Source organism: Gobio gobio (genome assembly GCF_949357685.1).
Source record: "Gobio gobio genome assembly, chromosome: 7".
In the NCBI taxonomy this organism is placed as follows: domain Eukaryota; kingdom Metazoa; phylum Chordata; class Actinopteri; order Cypriniformes; family Gobionidae; genus Gobio; species Gobio gobio.
In genome coordinates, this window is record NC_137103.1 from 47,322,425 (window position 1) to 47,340,455 (window position 18,031).

Genomic DNA, 18,031 nt, shown 5'->3' on the forward strand with positions numbered 1-18,031 from the left:
AGCTAATTGTGAGAAGTACTGGAGCACGTGGAGAGAGACCGTACGATGTGGTGTGAGCGATGCCCCGCACCCGCGGTCGACTGGATGGCGGTACTTCATCACTGCTTCCAGAACAGGTAATTAAGGAGCCACCTGCCGAGCCGCACCGGAGAGACCTGCTCTACCGGAGAGCTCCGCACTGGGCCCCACGGCACGCCGCTCCAATCAAAGTATTATCACTCATTTTGTAAAAGTCCACCTCTGCCTTTCTCTCTCTCTCCTCCCTCTGTCCCAAACACTACTTTATTTATTAAGGCTAAATGTCACCTCAAGAGAGGCATGGGGATGTGAGGGAGAGGCAGGATTACTCTGTCATCTGGCTTTGAATCCAAGCCATCTTCACTCGCATCATAACGCGCCTTTTAAAGGGATAGTTCAGCCTTCAAATGATAGTTGTCATCTTTATGTTGTTCAATGACTTCTTCTTTGCTTTCTTAGGAGAATGTCAAGACCGCTCTCTTCCATACAAAGAATATTATGAATACATTATTCACCGAAAATCTTGCATAGCCTTGGTCACCATTCACTTTCATAGTATGTAAAAGAGCAGCATGGACGTTTTACTACAAATGACTCCTTTTCTTTTCCACACAATGACTAAAAGTCATAGACAAGAGGTTGATGACAGAAGTTTCATTTTTTGGTGATCTATCTTTTTACTTTTGCTACTCTTATAGTTCAGCACATTTTAGCATTTGTTCAGACAGTCCAGTGGTATTTTAGTATCATTGATACTATATTATAGTTTTTATTAAAGGCTCACTATGTAGTTTTTCGACGCTAGAGGTCGCCTATTCAAAACAAAGGCGTAGCTTGATGACGCAGAGAGTGAGCGCAGAATCTTTGGAGTTGTAGTCTTCACCTCACAGCCGGTGGAAAAGAATGGGTATGGGACGTCAGAAATCATTTTCATGAACGAGATTATTAACGTTACTTTAGTATGAAGCAGAGCAGGGCCGAGTGCTGTGGGAGCTGAACGAAGTCGAATGATTGCTAATGAGAGATGAGCGTGACACACGGCTCAACAGCAACAGAACTTTTATTATGCCACGGTCGCCGTTTCCGCTTCTTCCGGTCAGGCGTATGCGGGATAAACAGCACAGTTTTTTCATTTGAGACTATTTGAGTGTTGAAAATTATGTTATAACATTACTCTGTGCGTTCGCTCCACGGCTGGTATGAGACACTTGCTGCACACTGCAGTAAGCTAGCTCGATACTAGAATATCATATTAATAAATGCTGCATGGCTTGTGTTGTTAAATGGCATAGAATTAATTTTAACGGTAAACGGTGCTGTATTACTGTACAATAATTTGTTTTCTGTCAATAAATGTCTCCAAACTGTTGTTCCCTTGTCTAATAAAACATATAATATATTAAAGCGTCTTTGGTGTTTATGGGGTTTCTACAAAATAAAACTGGAAATTGAGGGTAACGCTGGTATGATGTCATTGATAGGCGACACACGGACATGGTCAAATTAATTTTAAAATTGCTTATTTCTCTGGATTTAAACATTCTGTTCTTTCTAGTTAAACATTCTGTTCTTTCTAGTGTTTTTTGGATATTTTAATCCAAAAATCTTACATATTGTGCCTTCAATAGTTTAGTTTACTGTATATATATATTTATATATATATATATATATAATATTTTTTTTTTCATAATATTAATATGTTTGTGTTTACATAGGTTTTCTTCATTTTTATTTCAGTTTTAGTTATTAGTACATCACATTAAACTGACTGAAAAATAACGGTAACATTTTACAATAAGGTTGTATTAGTTAACATTAGTTAATGCATTAGTTAACATGAATTAACAATGAACAACAGCAACACCTCTGTTCAGCATTAGTTAATCTTTGTTAACGTTACTTAATAAAAATCCAGCTGTTCATGGTTTGTTAATGTTAGTTCACAGTGCTCAACTAATGTTAACAAGATTGTAATAACGCATTAGTAAATGTTGAAATAAACATTAACAAAGATAAATAAATGCTTTATAAGTGCAGTTAATTATTAGTTCATGTTAAAGGTCCTGTTCTTCGTGATCCCATTTTTCAAACTTCAGTTGGTGTGTAATGTTGCTGTTAGAGCATAAATAATACCTGTAAAATGATAAAGCTCAAAGTTCAATGCCAAGTGAGATATTTTATTTGACAGAAGTTCCCTTTCAAAGCCTACAGCGAACGGCCGGTTTGGACTACATCCTGGTACTTCCTGCTTTAATTACGTCAGTAGAGCAGTTTGTCGACTAACCTCCGCCCACAAGAATACGTGAAAAAGGGGGCGTGGTCTTGTTGCTCCCTCGTGGAGAAGAGGAAGTGTTGCGTTCGGTTCGGTTCGGTTCGGTTGCGTTTGTCGCCATGTCGTTCAGACGCTGTTATTTTCATCCCGGAGTCAAATCACCTTTGTTTGGCCTTCAGGGGCTGTAGTTTGAGCGCGTTCATCTCCCCGTTATGGTAAGAGGCGTGACCTTCCCGGGCAATGTGAGCTAAGCTGCTGTCGAAATCACAACACGGGAATCGCTGGCACAATCAGAACTCGTTACGTATTTCTGAAGGAGAGACTTCATAGAACGAGGAAATTCTCAGGCCGTTTTGAGGACAGTGAAAACAGCGGTATACAGATAAGTAAATTGTGTGAAAAATACTGTGTTTTTTTACACATGAAACATGAACACATGTTATATTGCACACTGTAAACACAATCAAAGCTTAAAAAAAAACACGAAAAACGGGACCTTTAACTAATGCAGTTAGTCAGTCTAATCAAAGTAACCGTCACCACAACACAAGAACCGCCTCTCCATTCATTCGATTGGACAATGAGCAGAAAAGTGCCCAACGTCATTCACGTTCTTTTCCCAGAGTTCTTTTTTATTCCAACTTCAGGTACTCAGAGCGCTCCTACAAAAACGTGAGGCGTGAGGGGCGCATAAACAGCGTGTAAAACACTCACTGCCAATAGAAAACTATTTAAAAAGGCGCCTCTCACTGCAAAAAAACTACAGCAAATATTGTGAAAAAAAATTAGCTTTACTGTAATATGGAGAATTTTGAAGCAATATTGAAATTATGGGTGGGGGGCAATCAAACGCTCTCCATTGACTTTGCATTGCGTGAAGCGGCATCCTTGTCATTTCGTACTTATAACAAAAAGCAGAACAATGTCTAAAAGCTGATATGCGACAAAGTGTACAGCAAACAAGCTAAACAGAACCCAGAACCAAAAACCCAGCAGTTTTTATAAGCTGTTGACCCAAAAAACAAGCGTTTAAGGACACAAAAGTGGATACAGGCCATTGAGACACGACATATTATATTACACTAACGAACTACACCGCCTGGAGGGGAACGTAATAAGCGACAGGAAATATAATATATAAAACTGACATTTGGATATTTGACTTAACAGTGACAAAATGTCATACTGAGTGTCAGGATCCCAGAATTTACCCAATCTTCCTGCTCAAGCATCACGTTTTACTGCCTTTATCCACTTTTGTCTCCTTAAACGCACATTTTTTTTGGGTCAACAGCTTATAAAAACGTATTTCTGTGTTTTTTAGCTTGTTTGCACACTTTGTCACATATCAGCTTTTAGACATTGTTCTGTTTTTTGTTATAAGTCCGAAATGACAAGGAGGCAGCCTCACGCAATCCAAAGTCAATGGAGTGCGTTGGATTGTTTTCGCCCCCGGTGTGGGCGTGGCCTAAATACGCTCTGTCTCTTTGCAACACAGGCACCTCCCCCCTAATGAGTGTATAGGCCCCTTACTGCTGATTGGCTACAAGTGTGTTTTGCTACATTCTGATCCTTTTTTAACAGCGTTTTTCAGGAGTGCTTACTGCACCTTTAATGAATTTGGAGTTTAGTAAATGTGGAAAGTTTTACTAACCCACTGTAGAAATGCTTCATAGATTGAATCAAATATTTGAAGCTTTTTTTTTCAACACATGTAAAAAACAATGAAGTATACATACCCATCATATTCTTCCAAGCTGCAGTCTTTCAGAATGGACAGAGCGTGGCCCTTTCGCTTAGTGACTGTGGAAAAGAAAGAGTTAATGTTTTTTTTGTTTTTTGTTTTTTAAGGAAAGCTCTCCAAACTGCCTTTAGTACCCTTTTCCAGGCATTGGCAAATGGCTTAAGCCGAACATATGGTACTGGCTGTAAAGCAGAATTTATACTTGCATGCTGTTTGCATTTTTAATCAACATTATGAGTTGTGGTACAAAGAGGCATCCGCTCTTGTGTTCGGCTTGCCCAAGCTGCACAAAACAAGAATTTTCACAGCATTCACTGTGTGGTTTGCTATTTACATTACAGTACTGTTATGTAATTTGGGTAACAAGGTAAACAAAGGGTCATGGGTCAAAAAAAAAAAAGGGTTAGATGTGGTCAGCAGAGTTTGTTGGATATAGGCTTGATCCAGTATAATTGTCGATTCAGGTTTGGCGTAGTATGGCAGAAACCCCTGGCCTGTGTGGTACGGGAAAAGACCACTGAATGCGGGGGAAGAGGGGTGGCATGCCGCAGATGGCATTGTGCACGCCTGTGCCCCACTTAGCATTTTCTGGGGCACCTCCGCCACAGAACGGGTCCCAGCTGTGACCACCCATCAAAGGGCTCACCGTGGCTGATGTGACACTTGCAGATGGATGTTTTTTTTCTGTTGTTGTTGTTGTTGTTGTTTAAGAATGTGTTTTATGATGTACACAGAGATGCAAGTGTGCCTGCTCATTATGACATACTTGGCTATCCCTGGTACCAGCCCAACTAGTACAGATGCATATGACAATGGAAAATGCAGACAATTGTGGGGGCAGAATTTCATGTGATTATAACTTTTTTCTGCAACATTATGTGTTTTTATGTTTGGTAAGATTTTTTTTATATTTCTTAATTGTGAGATTCTTTGATTAAAAAGTTCAAAAGAATAGCATTTATTTGAAATAGATTTGTTTTGTACAAAGTAGCAGTTTTTGTCAATTTAATGTGTCCTTGCAGAATATATATATATATATATATATATATATATATATATATATATATATATATATATATATATATATATATATATTTTTTTTTTTATCACATTAATTATTATTATTATTATTAACCATCATTAACTGCTCTTGTTAGGGGTTAATGGACATGTAATTATCATCTTGTAAATAAAAATGAAATGATAATGATGTTATTTACACTGCTCCACATATTCTGCAGAAATAGAAGTACATTAATATTCCAGAGCTACAGTAGCCATAGACTCTGTTATGAGTTCAGTTCTTAGTGCAGAACTGTAGGGGGAGCACTTGCAAATCAAAGTGTAATTAAAGGATCACATGGCTCTGACCTTGTCAAATAAAACCACAACACAGGCATATTTTTCATATCTCACTGATTGAAAATTCTGGCCTGAGCTGTGCAATATCATTAGTTAAAAATCAAACTTAGATTTAAAACCGTGATCAATCTATAGAGCACCAGTCTAAGCACATAAAATGCTAAATTAGACTCTTAAATGACCATGTAAATGCCAAAAACGACATTTCCACATACAAGTGTTGGTTATCAGTAAATAGCTGTGAATTATACACTGTAATTGCTTGTCTTGAGCATGACATTTCACAAACGCTGCCCGTGCATCTCACAGTCTATAGAGCTAATTCGATCATATATATTCTCAAAGCTCTGCGTTCCAAGCGGCAGAATGAGATATTTAATTTCTATTAGGTAAAATGTTGTTTAATGGCTCCACCTCGAGCTCTCAGCCTCTGCCCTCGGGAGCAAATCATCAGGAAACGGATTCTATTACTGTTCAAATGGCTTCTGGAATCAGGTACCCACATTCATTACAGCACAGATTGCGGAGTCTCCTTCCCAAAAGCAGGGGGCGCCTGGTGAGTGCTTGGGGGTGTGTGTGTAGTCCGTGGTTGTATAGTACATATAGTATGGGGTCCTGTGTGTGTGTGGGAGGAGGTGGGTAAAGGGGAGGAGGGGGGTGGGGGGGGAGTCCCGCACAGTGTTAGAACAGATGGGTGCAGTCCCTCCCCCTGGGTCAGGTTACTGACGGAGGATACACTTCTCCTGTCATTATGAGTGTGAGATGCATTTAGAACCATCCACAGCAGTGTTGTACAGCTGCTACTTCCAGTACAAGCACACACACATACACAACCTCAAGCACACAAACACACTGCTGACAAATAGATATCGAGAGATTATGAAGAGCGTGTATTATCTGGCAATGTTTTTGGAGTTGCTCACAATGCTCTTTTACAAACTATTTTACAAAGAGGTGGTCCGTGTTGTGGGTAATGAATTACAAGGAACAGAAGTTAATCAGATTTCGTTTTTCAAGTAACTAAAGTAATGCGTTATTAATTTGCAAGAAAGTATCTGAGTTATTTTTTCAAACAAGAAACGCAAGTTACTTTGTTTACCCATTTACTGACTGACACCTCTCCTGTCCCCATGAAGAGACATCAGGCGCAGAAGTGTACTGTAAACATGATGGTAATTGTAGTTCTAGACTAAATGTGAGCATGCATTTACTCATCTCACTTGCTCAAAAACAGATTGAGTATTCCTCAAAATTAATATAAACATTAAAATGCAAACTCAAATATTACACAAACTTGCAATAATTAAATGTTAAATAGCACATGGACTTTATGTATTTAATCTCACTTTATTAACCAATGTCTTTGCAACTGACGCTGGTGGGTCACATGAAAATGGCAACATGGCGGATGTGGTATGTCCAGATTACATTCATACTACACACATTCATACTATATAGAACATACTTTTTTAGCTGCTGTGAAGTAATTACTTATTCAAAATAAGCACCTACTCAAGAGAGTATGTGATTTCAGATGCAGCCAGTGTGTGGATTAACTACTGCCATGATGTTAAAGAGTTAGTTCACCGAAAAATGAAAATTCTGTCATTAATTACTTACCCTCATATCATTCGACACCCGTAAGACCTCCGTTCGCCTTCGGAACACAAATGAAGATATTTTAGTTGAAATCTGATGGCTCTGAAAGGCCTCCATTGGCACAATGCACGGTTCACTCTCAAGACCCTTAAAAGGTACTAAAGACGTCGTTACAAAGTCCATCTCACTACAGTGGTTCTACAATAACTTTATGAATCGGCGAGAATAGTTTTTGTGCGCAAAAAAACCCTAAATAACGACTTATATAGTGATGACGATTTCAAAACAAGGCCTCATGAAGCTTCGAAGCGTTATGAATCAGTGAGTCGAATCATGATTCGGATCGCGTGTCAAACCGCCAAACTGCTGAAATTTGGCGGTCCAAACTGCTCATTCGACTCACTGATTCATAACGCTTCGAAGCTTCATGAGGCCGTGTTTTGAAACCGTCATCACTATATAAGTCGTTATTTACGTTTTTTTTGCGCACAAAAACTGTTCTCGCCGATTCATAAAGGGATTTTAGAACCACTGTAGTGAGATGGACTTTGTAACGACGTCTTTAGTACCTTTTAGGGGTCTTGAGAGTGAACCGTGCATTGTGCCAATGGAGGCCTTTCAGAGCCATCAGATTTCAACTAAAATATCTTCATTTGTGTTCCGAAGATGAACGGAGGTCTTACGGGTGTCGAACGACATGAGGGTAAGTAATTAATGACAGAATTTAAATTTTTGGGTGAACTAACCCTTTAAGGCCTGTTCACACCGGGACGATTTTCGCGCGCGTTTATTGCCGACTTTTAATGCCTCGTGACAAAACAAAGGGCGCCAATGTGAGTGTGCAAACCGACGCCCAAAAACGCCAGGCGTAAAAGCGGCATTTAAAAAAAACGCCCTGGGTTCGTTTTTTTTTGTTTTGACAAGGCGTGTTAAAAACTGGCTGACCAATGAGATCGGCGCTTTTGTTCACGTGCTTGGAGCTGCTGAAGTTACAGTAAAACACGACTTGGTGGCGCTCAAGCACAAAACGGTCTTGCCGAGCACACATTTATACGACGGAGAAGAAGTAAGTAGACAAAGAAGAAGATGAGCTGCTAATGCTGCTTGCCAGTTAGCAAAAACAGTTTTTTTGCAAGCACGTAAATACTGTCTCTCTTCTTCTTTTGTGTGACAAGTGAGTGTCAGAAGCGTAAAGTGGCGCAGCACCAGCTTGTATACTGGGAGCGCTATCTACTGAATTTGCACGTTCACTCTGCGCATCGTCAGTGAAATCGCTTGGGTGTGAACACTCAATTCGTGCCGAAAAAGGCTGGCGATAAGTGGGCGACATTCGTCCCGGTTTGTACCGGCCTTTAGGGTGCTGTAAAGGTTCTTAGCATGATGCTATGTGGTCGTATGTGGCTAGGTGGTTTCTTGCTGGCCCAAGTTGAAAAGAGCCCGCCCTTAAGATTCTACACTGCTGAAAATCCAAATCTTAACTCATTTTCTAGCCCAATTTTCTAGTTAAAATATTTAAAATTTCTTGAAACAAGATACATTTACTTAAAAAGCAACATATTGCCTAAAGTTTTTGGACGCCTCCCTTTACATGTACATGAACTTTAACATCCCATTCTTAATCCGTAGGGTTTAATATGGAGTTGGCCCAGCCTTTGCAGCTATAACAGCTTCAACTCTTCTGGGAAGGCTTTCCACAAGGTTTGGGAGAGTGTTTATAGGATTTTTTACCATTCTTCTGGAAGTGCATTTGTGAGGTGAGGTGAGGAACTGATGTTTGATGAGAAGGCCTGGCTCGCAGTCTCCGCTCTAATTTATCCCAAAGCTGTTCTGTCGGGTTGAGGTCAGGACTCAATGCAGGCCAGTCAAGTTCCTCCACACCAAACTCGCTCCTCCATGTCTTTATGGACCTTGCTTTGTGCACTGGTGTGCAGTCATATTGGAACCGGAAGGGTCCATCCCCAAACTGTTCCCACAAATTTGGGAGCATGAAATTGTCCAAAATGTTTTGGTATGATGGAGCATTAAGAGTTTATTTCACTGAAACTAAGGGGCCAAGTCCAACCCCTGAAAAACAACCCCACACTATAATTCCCCCCTCCATCAAACTTTACACTTGACACAATGCAGTCAGGCAAGTACTGTTCTCTGGGCAACCGGCAAACCCAGACTCGTCCATCGGATTGCCAGACAGAGAAGCGTGATTCGTCACTCCAGAGAACACGTCTCCACTGCGTGCTTTACACCACTCCATCCAACGACCCCGCTCTGTAATTTTACGTGGCCTACCACTTCGTAGCTGAGTTGCTGTTGTTCCCAATTGCTTCTACTTTGTTATAATACCACTAACAGTTGACAATGGAATTTTTAGTAGTGAGGTAATTTTATGAATGGACTTAATGCACAGGTGGCAATCTATCACAGTACCACGCTTGAATTCACTGAGCTACTGAGAGCGGCCCATTATTTCACAAATGTTTGTAGAAGCGTCTGCATGCCTAGGAGCTTGATTTTATACATCTTTGGCCATGGAAGTGATTGCAACACCTGAATTCAATGATTTGGATGGATGTCCCAATACTTTTGGCAATATAATGTATTGAAAACCTGTTTTCAGAGATCTGTAATACCACTGTATTTTATCTTACTGCACTGGTTTTTTTATTTTCTTTTTTTTTTCACTTGTTTTAGGTACAACAACAACCAAAAAATCTGTGAAAAAATCTGCCAGTGCAGTAAGATCAAATAGATTTAAATTCAAGATACTATGAATCTATGAAAACATGTTTTTTTTTTTTTTTTTAAATCATATATAGTGTTGCTTCTCAAGTAAATCTATTTTGTTTCAACGATTTTTAGAGTTGTCAGTATAAGATATTCTGATATATATAATTAGTCATCTAATATTTTTTCCTCTAAATGTTGGTTTTTAGTATAATGCATGGAGAGTTGGCAGTTAAAATGGTAAACAAGATAAATTTAGCTTTTAAGTGTGTATTCAAATGATGCATTAACATAGGAACCTTGACATTCTTCACCCTAAAATATTGATTTCCTATGATCCACTGCCAATGCCTAATGGCGTAAAGCACCATCTTGTTAGCATATAGGGAATTGTTGAGCACTGAGGGATGAATCCTATGAGCGAACAGACCCTGAGGGCAGACGTTAATGCACTTCGACCTCGAGTGAGGCCTGAGGGGGCGGCAGTCACCTGTGCGTGAAGGCTTCAAGCTGAACCTGAGAGGAAAAGCCACCAATGTAATCGTTTGTTATCCCGTACAGTGCAGATGTGTGAGACTTACTGGTGACGTCGGCTTGTATGTCAGCGAGCTTGAAGAGCGGGGCCACTTTGTCCAGGTAAATCTGGTACGCCTCTTTCTTGTGGCTGATGGGGTTCACAAAGACTTTGAGAGATTTCGGACGGTTCTTGAAACCTGCAGAGCAAAAAAACAAAAGAAACAAAGAGCGGGAAGTTTCATCAATCCCCTTGTGTCATGAATCCCATGGGCATTCATTTAAGTGCTTGAAACTCATCCAGTTTATAAAGTGCACATCTGCTAATGTGAGCCAAAGCCCCTGTCCTTCATAATAATGATTTCTTGTCGTGAGTTCAGCTTTTGTCTGCCACCCTTGCTGCAGAATGGCTCTCGCACAGCGTGAGTTCAGTCTTCAAAAATTGAAAAGGTCAGATCAGTGTCTGTTGTTTACAGTGTCTGAATGTCTGCCAAGAACGAGAAGAAAGCTTGAATAAATACACCATGTAGGCTCTCTGATGCTGAATTGTTGCCCAAGAAACATTGTCTTATTATAATCAATGCTGAAAACAATTCTGCTGCTTTATATTTGGGGGGGAAACAGTGATACTTTTTTCACTGCACAAGCATTTATTTGAAATAGAATATTTTGTAAGATTATAAATGTCTTTTCATTCTCTTCTGATCAATTTAATGAATCCTTACCGATTATAATTAAAAAAAAATTTTTTTTTTAAATCACACTGATGCAATTCTGACTTTATAACTCACAATTCTGACTTCATAACGCAACTCTGACTTTATAACACAATTCTGACTTTATATCACGCAATTCTGACTTTATATCTTACAATTCTGACTTTATAACGCAATTCTGACTTTATAACACAATTCTGACTTTATATCACGCAATTCTGACTTTATATCTCACACAATTTGGATTTTATATCTCACAATTCTGACTTTATATCTCGCAATTCTGACTTTATACTGGGTAATTCTGACTTTATAACTCACAATTCGGACGTTATATCTCGCAATGTTGACTTTATAACTCACAATTCGGACTTTATATCTCGCAATTCTGACTTTATAACGCAATTCTGACTTTATAACTCACAATTCTGACTTTATAACACAATTCTGAATTTATATCACGCAATTCTGACTTTATATCTCACAATTCTGATTTTATAGCGCAATTCTGACTTTATAACTCACACAATTCTGACTTTATAACTCACAATTCTGACTTTATAACGCAATTCTGACTTTATAACTCACAATTGCGAGTTTATATCTCGCAATTCTGACTTTATAACGCAATTCTGACTTTATAACTCACAATTCTGACTTTATAACACAATTCTGAATTTATATCACACAATTCTGACTTTATATCTCACAATTCTGATTTTATAGCGCAATTCTGACTTTATAACTCACACAATTCTGACTTTATAACTCACAATTCTGACTTTATAACGCAATTCTGACTTTATAACTCACAATTGCGAGTTTATATCTCGCAATTTTGACTTTATATCTCGCAATTCTGACTTTATAACACAATTCTGAATTTATATCACGCAATTCTGACTTTATATATCACACAATTCTGATTTTATAACTCACAATTGCGAGTTTATATCTCGCAATTCTGAGTTTATATCTCGCAATTCTGACTTTATATCTCGCAATTCTGACTTTATACTGGGTAATTCTGACTTTATAACACAATTGCGAGTTAATATCTCGCAATTCTGACTTTATATCATGCAAATCTGATTTTATAACTCACAATGCAGACTTTATATCTCGCAATGCTGATTTTATAACTCACAATTCGGAATTAATATCTCGCAATGCTGATTTTATAACTCACAATTCGGACTTTATATCTCGCAATTCTGACTTTATAACGCAATTCTGACTTTATAACTCACAATTCTGACTTTATAACACAATTCTGACTTTATAACACAATTCTGAATTTATATCACGCAATTCTGACTTTATATCTCACAATTCTGATTTTATAGCGCAATTCTGACTTTATAACTCACAATTCTGACTTTATAACGCAATTCTGACTTTATAACTCACAATTGCAGGTTTATATCTCGCAATTTTGACTTTATATCTCGCAATTCTGACTTTATAACACAATTCTGAATTTATATCACGCAATTCTGACTTTATATATCACACAATTCTGATTTTATAACTCACAATTGCGAGTTTATATCTCGCAATTCTGAGTTTATATCTCGCAATTCTGACTTTATATCTCACACAATTCTGATTTTATAACTCGCAATTCTCTCTTTATAACGCAATTCTGACTTTATAACTAAAAATTGCGAGTTTATATCTTGCAATTTTGACTTTATATCTCGCAATTTTGACTTTATATCTCCCAATTTTGACTTTATATCTCACAATTCTGACTTTATAACTCACAATTGCGAGTTTATATCTCACAATTGCGAGTTTATATCTCGCAATTCTGACTTTATATCTCACACAATTCTGACTTTATAACGCAATTCTGAATTTATAACACAAATCTGACTTTATAACACACAATTCTGACTTTATAACGCAATTCTGACTTTATAACTCACAATTGCGAGTTTATTTCTCGTAATTTTGACTTTATATCACGCAATTCTGACTATATAACGCAATTCTGACTTTCGGACTTTATAACACAAATCTGACTTTATAACTCACAATTTTGACTTTATAGCGCAATTCTGACTTTAAATCTCGCAATTCTTACTTTATATCTCGCAACTCTGACTTTATATCACGCAATTCTGACAATATCACGCAATTCTGACTTTAAATCACGCAATTCTGACTATATCACGCAATTCTGACTTTATAAAACAAATCTGACTTCATAACACACAATTCTGACTTTATATCACGCAATTCTGACTTTATAACACACAATTCTGACTTTATATCTCGCAATTCGGACTTTATAACACAAATCTGACTTTATATCACGCAATTCTGACTTTATATCACGCAATTCTGACTATATCACGCAATTCTGACTTTATAACACAAATCTGACTTCATAACACACAATTCTGACTTTATATCACGCAATTCTGACTTTATAACACACAATTCGGACTTTATATCTTGCAATTCGGACTTTATAACACAAATCTGAATTTATAACTCACAATTCTGACTTTATAGCGCAATTCTGACTTTATAACGCAAATCTGACTTTATAACTCACAATTCTGACTTTATAGCGCAATTCTGACTTTATAACACACAATTCTGACTTTATATCTCGCAATTCTGACTTTATATCTTGCAATTCTGACTTTATATCTCGCAATTCTGACTATATCATGCAATTCTGACTTTATAACACAAATCTGACTTCATAACACAATTCTGGCTTTATATCTCGCAATTCTGACTTTATATCACACAATTCTGATTTTATATCTCACAATTCTGACTTTATATCACACAATTCTGATTTTATATCTCACAATTCTGGCTTTATATCTCGCAATTCTGACTTTATATCACGCAATTCTGAGAAAAAAACTCATCTGATATAAAAGGTTGTAATTATCTTTTAAATTATTTTATTCTGTGGCGGAAACAAGCTTCAATAGAATGCTGATCCTCGCTGTCCCCGTTCGAATTTTGGTACTCAAACTCAGTGAGGTTTTTTCCACTGCAACCTTGCTGCGCACCGTCTCATTTTATTACATCAACACAACAAAAGATGTGATGGGCTACTTCAGAACATGCAGGTAAAAAGGCATGCAATTTATTTAATCATACCATGTCAATTAATATTGATTTCAGTAAAAATATCACTCGCAAATTAATATTTTTTTATTATTGCATTTTAATCGCAGTCTGGAGCCCTTGTGCTGTCTCTCCTCCCCATCACTCTTTCTGACAGGCTCTATACTTCCTTCTTTGCAGGGAGAACCCAGTATTGAGTAACAGTGGATCATAATTAGCAGAAATTAGGGAGCTGCTTTCTCTTCTGGCCTTCCTGGAGTGCCTGAGATCGATGGAAGCTGAGGTGAAGCTCAACACTCTCTCTCCTTCCTCCACCATCCTCCTCATTACTCTAATCCGGCCCCTGAAGCTCTCGACCCTCGACCTGCTAACGAGTCGCTACCCTCGGCTTGCCCTCCGCCGTACCCCCTGCTGACATCACAGCGCAAGAGTTCCAGGGGGTGCCCAAGGTCACAGTTCAAATAGACACAAAACGTGCGCGCAAGTAGATGCAGGATGTTAGGTGGGGAGGCTGGGGGGGATTTGGGATCTTGAAAGAAGATTGCGAGTCTCGCTCAGCGTGGGGATGCTGATCCAATCTCCCACTATGTGGCTCTTGGGGGCCGCAGTGCCGGGACGCTGGGGTCCACGGGGGGAGCAGGTGCAGGGGGGCGGCACCACCACTGCTGTTATAGCTGTGAATGGGGCTCAGGAGGCTCAGCAACACTCATCCTCACCGAGGGGGCTTCAGGCCCACCGCACGACACATGAAAACAGCGTTGTGAGGCTACGCTCATCTATTGCATCAGATTTGGTGAGCACATTTGCGTCACTGCTTCATGAAGATGCAAGAGTATCTCCTTTTGGTCTCTGGTTTTCCCAAAATACTCTAGCTCTGTTCCAAAACCATGTGTGCTATATATAGACAGCATTATATCATAATTACGAGGCAATAGCTATGCTAAAAGGTAGGTAGCATAACTATAAGGCTCTCTATTATGCAAAATTTATACCTCATCTAATAGAGAAGCCGATCCCAGAATGCAATGCAACAAGGTCAGTATAAAAGTTTCCTGACAAAACAAAGAACAATGTTTACCATAGATGCACATACCGGTCAAAAGTTTTGGAAACATTACTATTATGTTTTTGAAAGAAGTCTCTTATGCTCATCAAGCCTGCATTTATTTGATCAAAAATACAGAAATAAAACCCAGAAATATTGTGAAATATTATTACAATTTAAAATAATGGCTTTCTATTTTAATGTAATTTAAAATATCAAATATTTCTGTGATGCAAAGCTGAATTTTCATCAGCCATTACTCCAGTCTTCGGTGTCACATGTTTTTTTTTTTTTTTCAGAAATCATACTCAGTTTATTATTATCAATGTTGAAAACAGTTGTTCTGCTTAATATTCTTTAATAATCTGATACTTTTTTCAGGATTCTTTGATGAATAAAAAGTACAAAAAGTACAGCATTTATTTAAAATAGAATTTTTTTGTAACAAAATACACTACGGTTCAAAAGTTTGGGGTTGGTAATTATTTTTCTTCCGTTTTTTGGTAAAATGATAAAAAGTGATAGTAAAGACATGTTTTGTTTGAAAAGATTTCTATTTTGAATAAATGCTGTCCTATCAATGTATCCTGAAAAAAATATCACAGGTTCCAAAAAAATATCAAGCAACACAACTGTTTCCATCATTATCAAATCATTTCTGAAGGACACTGGAGTAATTGCTGAAAAAAATTCAGCTTCGCATCACAGAAATATATTATATTTATTTAAGTAGCCTATATTAAAATAGAAAACTCCTATTTTATAGTTTTTTATATAAAATGTTCAGTTTATTAGAGTTTATCATATATTTTAGTTTTTTAGAGTATTACATTAGTCCAGCAACACAAGGACGCCAAAAAAAGTGTTCCAAATCAGTTACTTATGAGGTTCTCTTCCAGTTAAGATCCTGTCTTAGAAGGTAGCTGCCTATGTATGTAGGCAGTAGGCAGCAAGACAGGTCACTTTTGGAACAGAGCCCTCATATCGCATTAAATCATTACACTGAAATGGGAAACTATGTTTCTGTTGTTTAAATGATCATATCTGAGCTGGTGTTCAGGATAAATCTAAACACCACAGAGGGGAGAGTGGGGACGTAGCCTGCTGCCTGCATGCACAATACCGTGTTACTATGGCACATAATCCCATGTTTGTGTGAGCGATGCACGGTGGCTCCCAGGAGCTCACTGAAAGACAATCCAGACGAGGGGGCCACACTCAGGTTTCACCTCCATGAGCCAGCCCTGTTTGTGTTCCCGCAAAAGGCCACTGTGATTAGCAGACTTCAGAGAACCTGCGTTCACACGTTAATTATAACCTATTGGGGATACCAGACGACTCATCTAAATATTATGTTCTTTAATCACTTTTGTAGTCAGCTTTAAGGTAAAGCTGTAAGCCATTTATTCATATATTTCGCTTAAATGGATGAATTTCACCAAACCTGTTTAGAACAAGTCTGTCATATTTAACTAACAAAAAATTATAAATAAATGATAATAAATATGTTATAACAGAATACATTTTTATAACTATTTACTGTACCGTAAATATATATTTATATCGCCAATAAGACATAATACTTATATTCAAGATGCAAAATATGAAACCAAGTTTTAATATCATATACACAGTCTACAAAATGTTTTGTGTTGTTTCTTATGTTTTTTTATGTTTTCGCGACATTCACCCACATACCCTTCATGTAAACAAGTTGGTTCTGTTTGCCCTCTCAATAGCTTTGAAGTGACGTCCCCATTTCATACACATTTCCCTGCCACCTGCGGACATTCCATGAGGTCAGCACGTACTACAGCGATGCAGCCGCCCTGTGACTCAGAGGCTTAAGGCTGTTTTACCCCTGAGGGCTATCAAGACCGGCTAATGTCTCACAACACAGTGACTACATCTGTCTCTGTCCAGCCCCCATCTCAGGGCACAGAGGGTGCTGATGGGAAAGGTAAGGAGCATCTGAATGGTGTGGCTGAGGGTCTCCCTGTGGAGAAGATGATTCGGCACAGGGGAGCACTTTTCCCATAATCAGGGGTAAATTACCTGAGAGCGGGGTCAGGTTACACATTGATTTCAGAGACAAACAAAGCTCCAGGACTGCCCGTAAACACTCGCCCACTGCGCTAATGAGAGGACTGACCATGCAGTCCAGTCATGCTTTGATTGCAAAGCATTAATGCTTCATGTCAGGGTTATGTGCTATTCAGAATGAAAATGCCTTTTAAATTTCAGTTAAATTCTTGAATTTGAATTAAAAGGGTCATGAACTGGCTTTTTACATTTTTTTATACTGTTGTCTGAGGTCAACTTAAGACGTTCGTGTGGTTTTTACATTCAGAAACATCATAATAAATAAGTAATAGGCTTTCTGCCTTGGTTTTGAGGCTCTCTGAAAAACGGTCGGTTTTGATGGGCGTGCCGCACTGAAGACTTGGAAGTAAACGCCCACGGCTAGGATTGGATAAGATTTGCATATTTAATGAGCTTCTGCTCCCCTTGTCAGTGACAGTGTGTGGCAAACGGCAACCGGAATGAATCGCCCAGCCCACAGCCAGGGCTCGCAAAATGTCTTTATCAAACAAACACAATGATTCATCTCTCATCCACCCGCGATTGATTGGAATGTTAATTTTGTATCATTTTGCCCGATCATCAGTGAATATGACCGTGAACCGTACACACACGCGCGTGCACGCCTGACCGGTGATAGCCCGTCTGAAAAACACATAGCCCTAGGGCTTTGCGAGCTGGCGTTACAAGTCCGAGTCTGATCACGAATTAACCAATAACACCTTCTCCAGCCTGTGACAGCGTAAATGCAAAGCATTTGTGAAGCCACAACACGCACAACCTTGAGGCGGATGGGCTACAACAGCAGAAGACCCCACCGGGTACCACTCATCTCCACTACAAATAGGAAAAAGAGGCTA

The 18,031-nt window shown here is 38.5% G+C and overlaps 1 protein-coding gene across 1 annotated transcript in view; it reads right to left on the bottom strand.

Annotated features, from left to right (window-relative positions):
- cerkl (CERK like autophagy regulator) overlaps positions 1–18,031 on the bottom strand; it is a 98,554-nt gene that overhangs the window by 43,388 nt on the left and 37,135 nt on the right. The window contains exons 3-4 of the mRNA XM_079821094.1: positions 10,298–10,429; positions 4,030–4,093 (exon numbers count right to left, since the gene is read on the bottom strand). Coding sequence (XP_079677220.1) covers positions 4,030–4,093; positions 10,298–10,429 — 196 coding nt within the window. The remainder of the gene's footprint in view (positions 1–4,029; positions 4,094–10,297; positions 10,430–18,031) is intronic.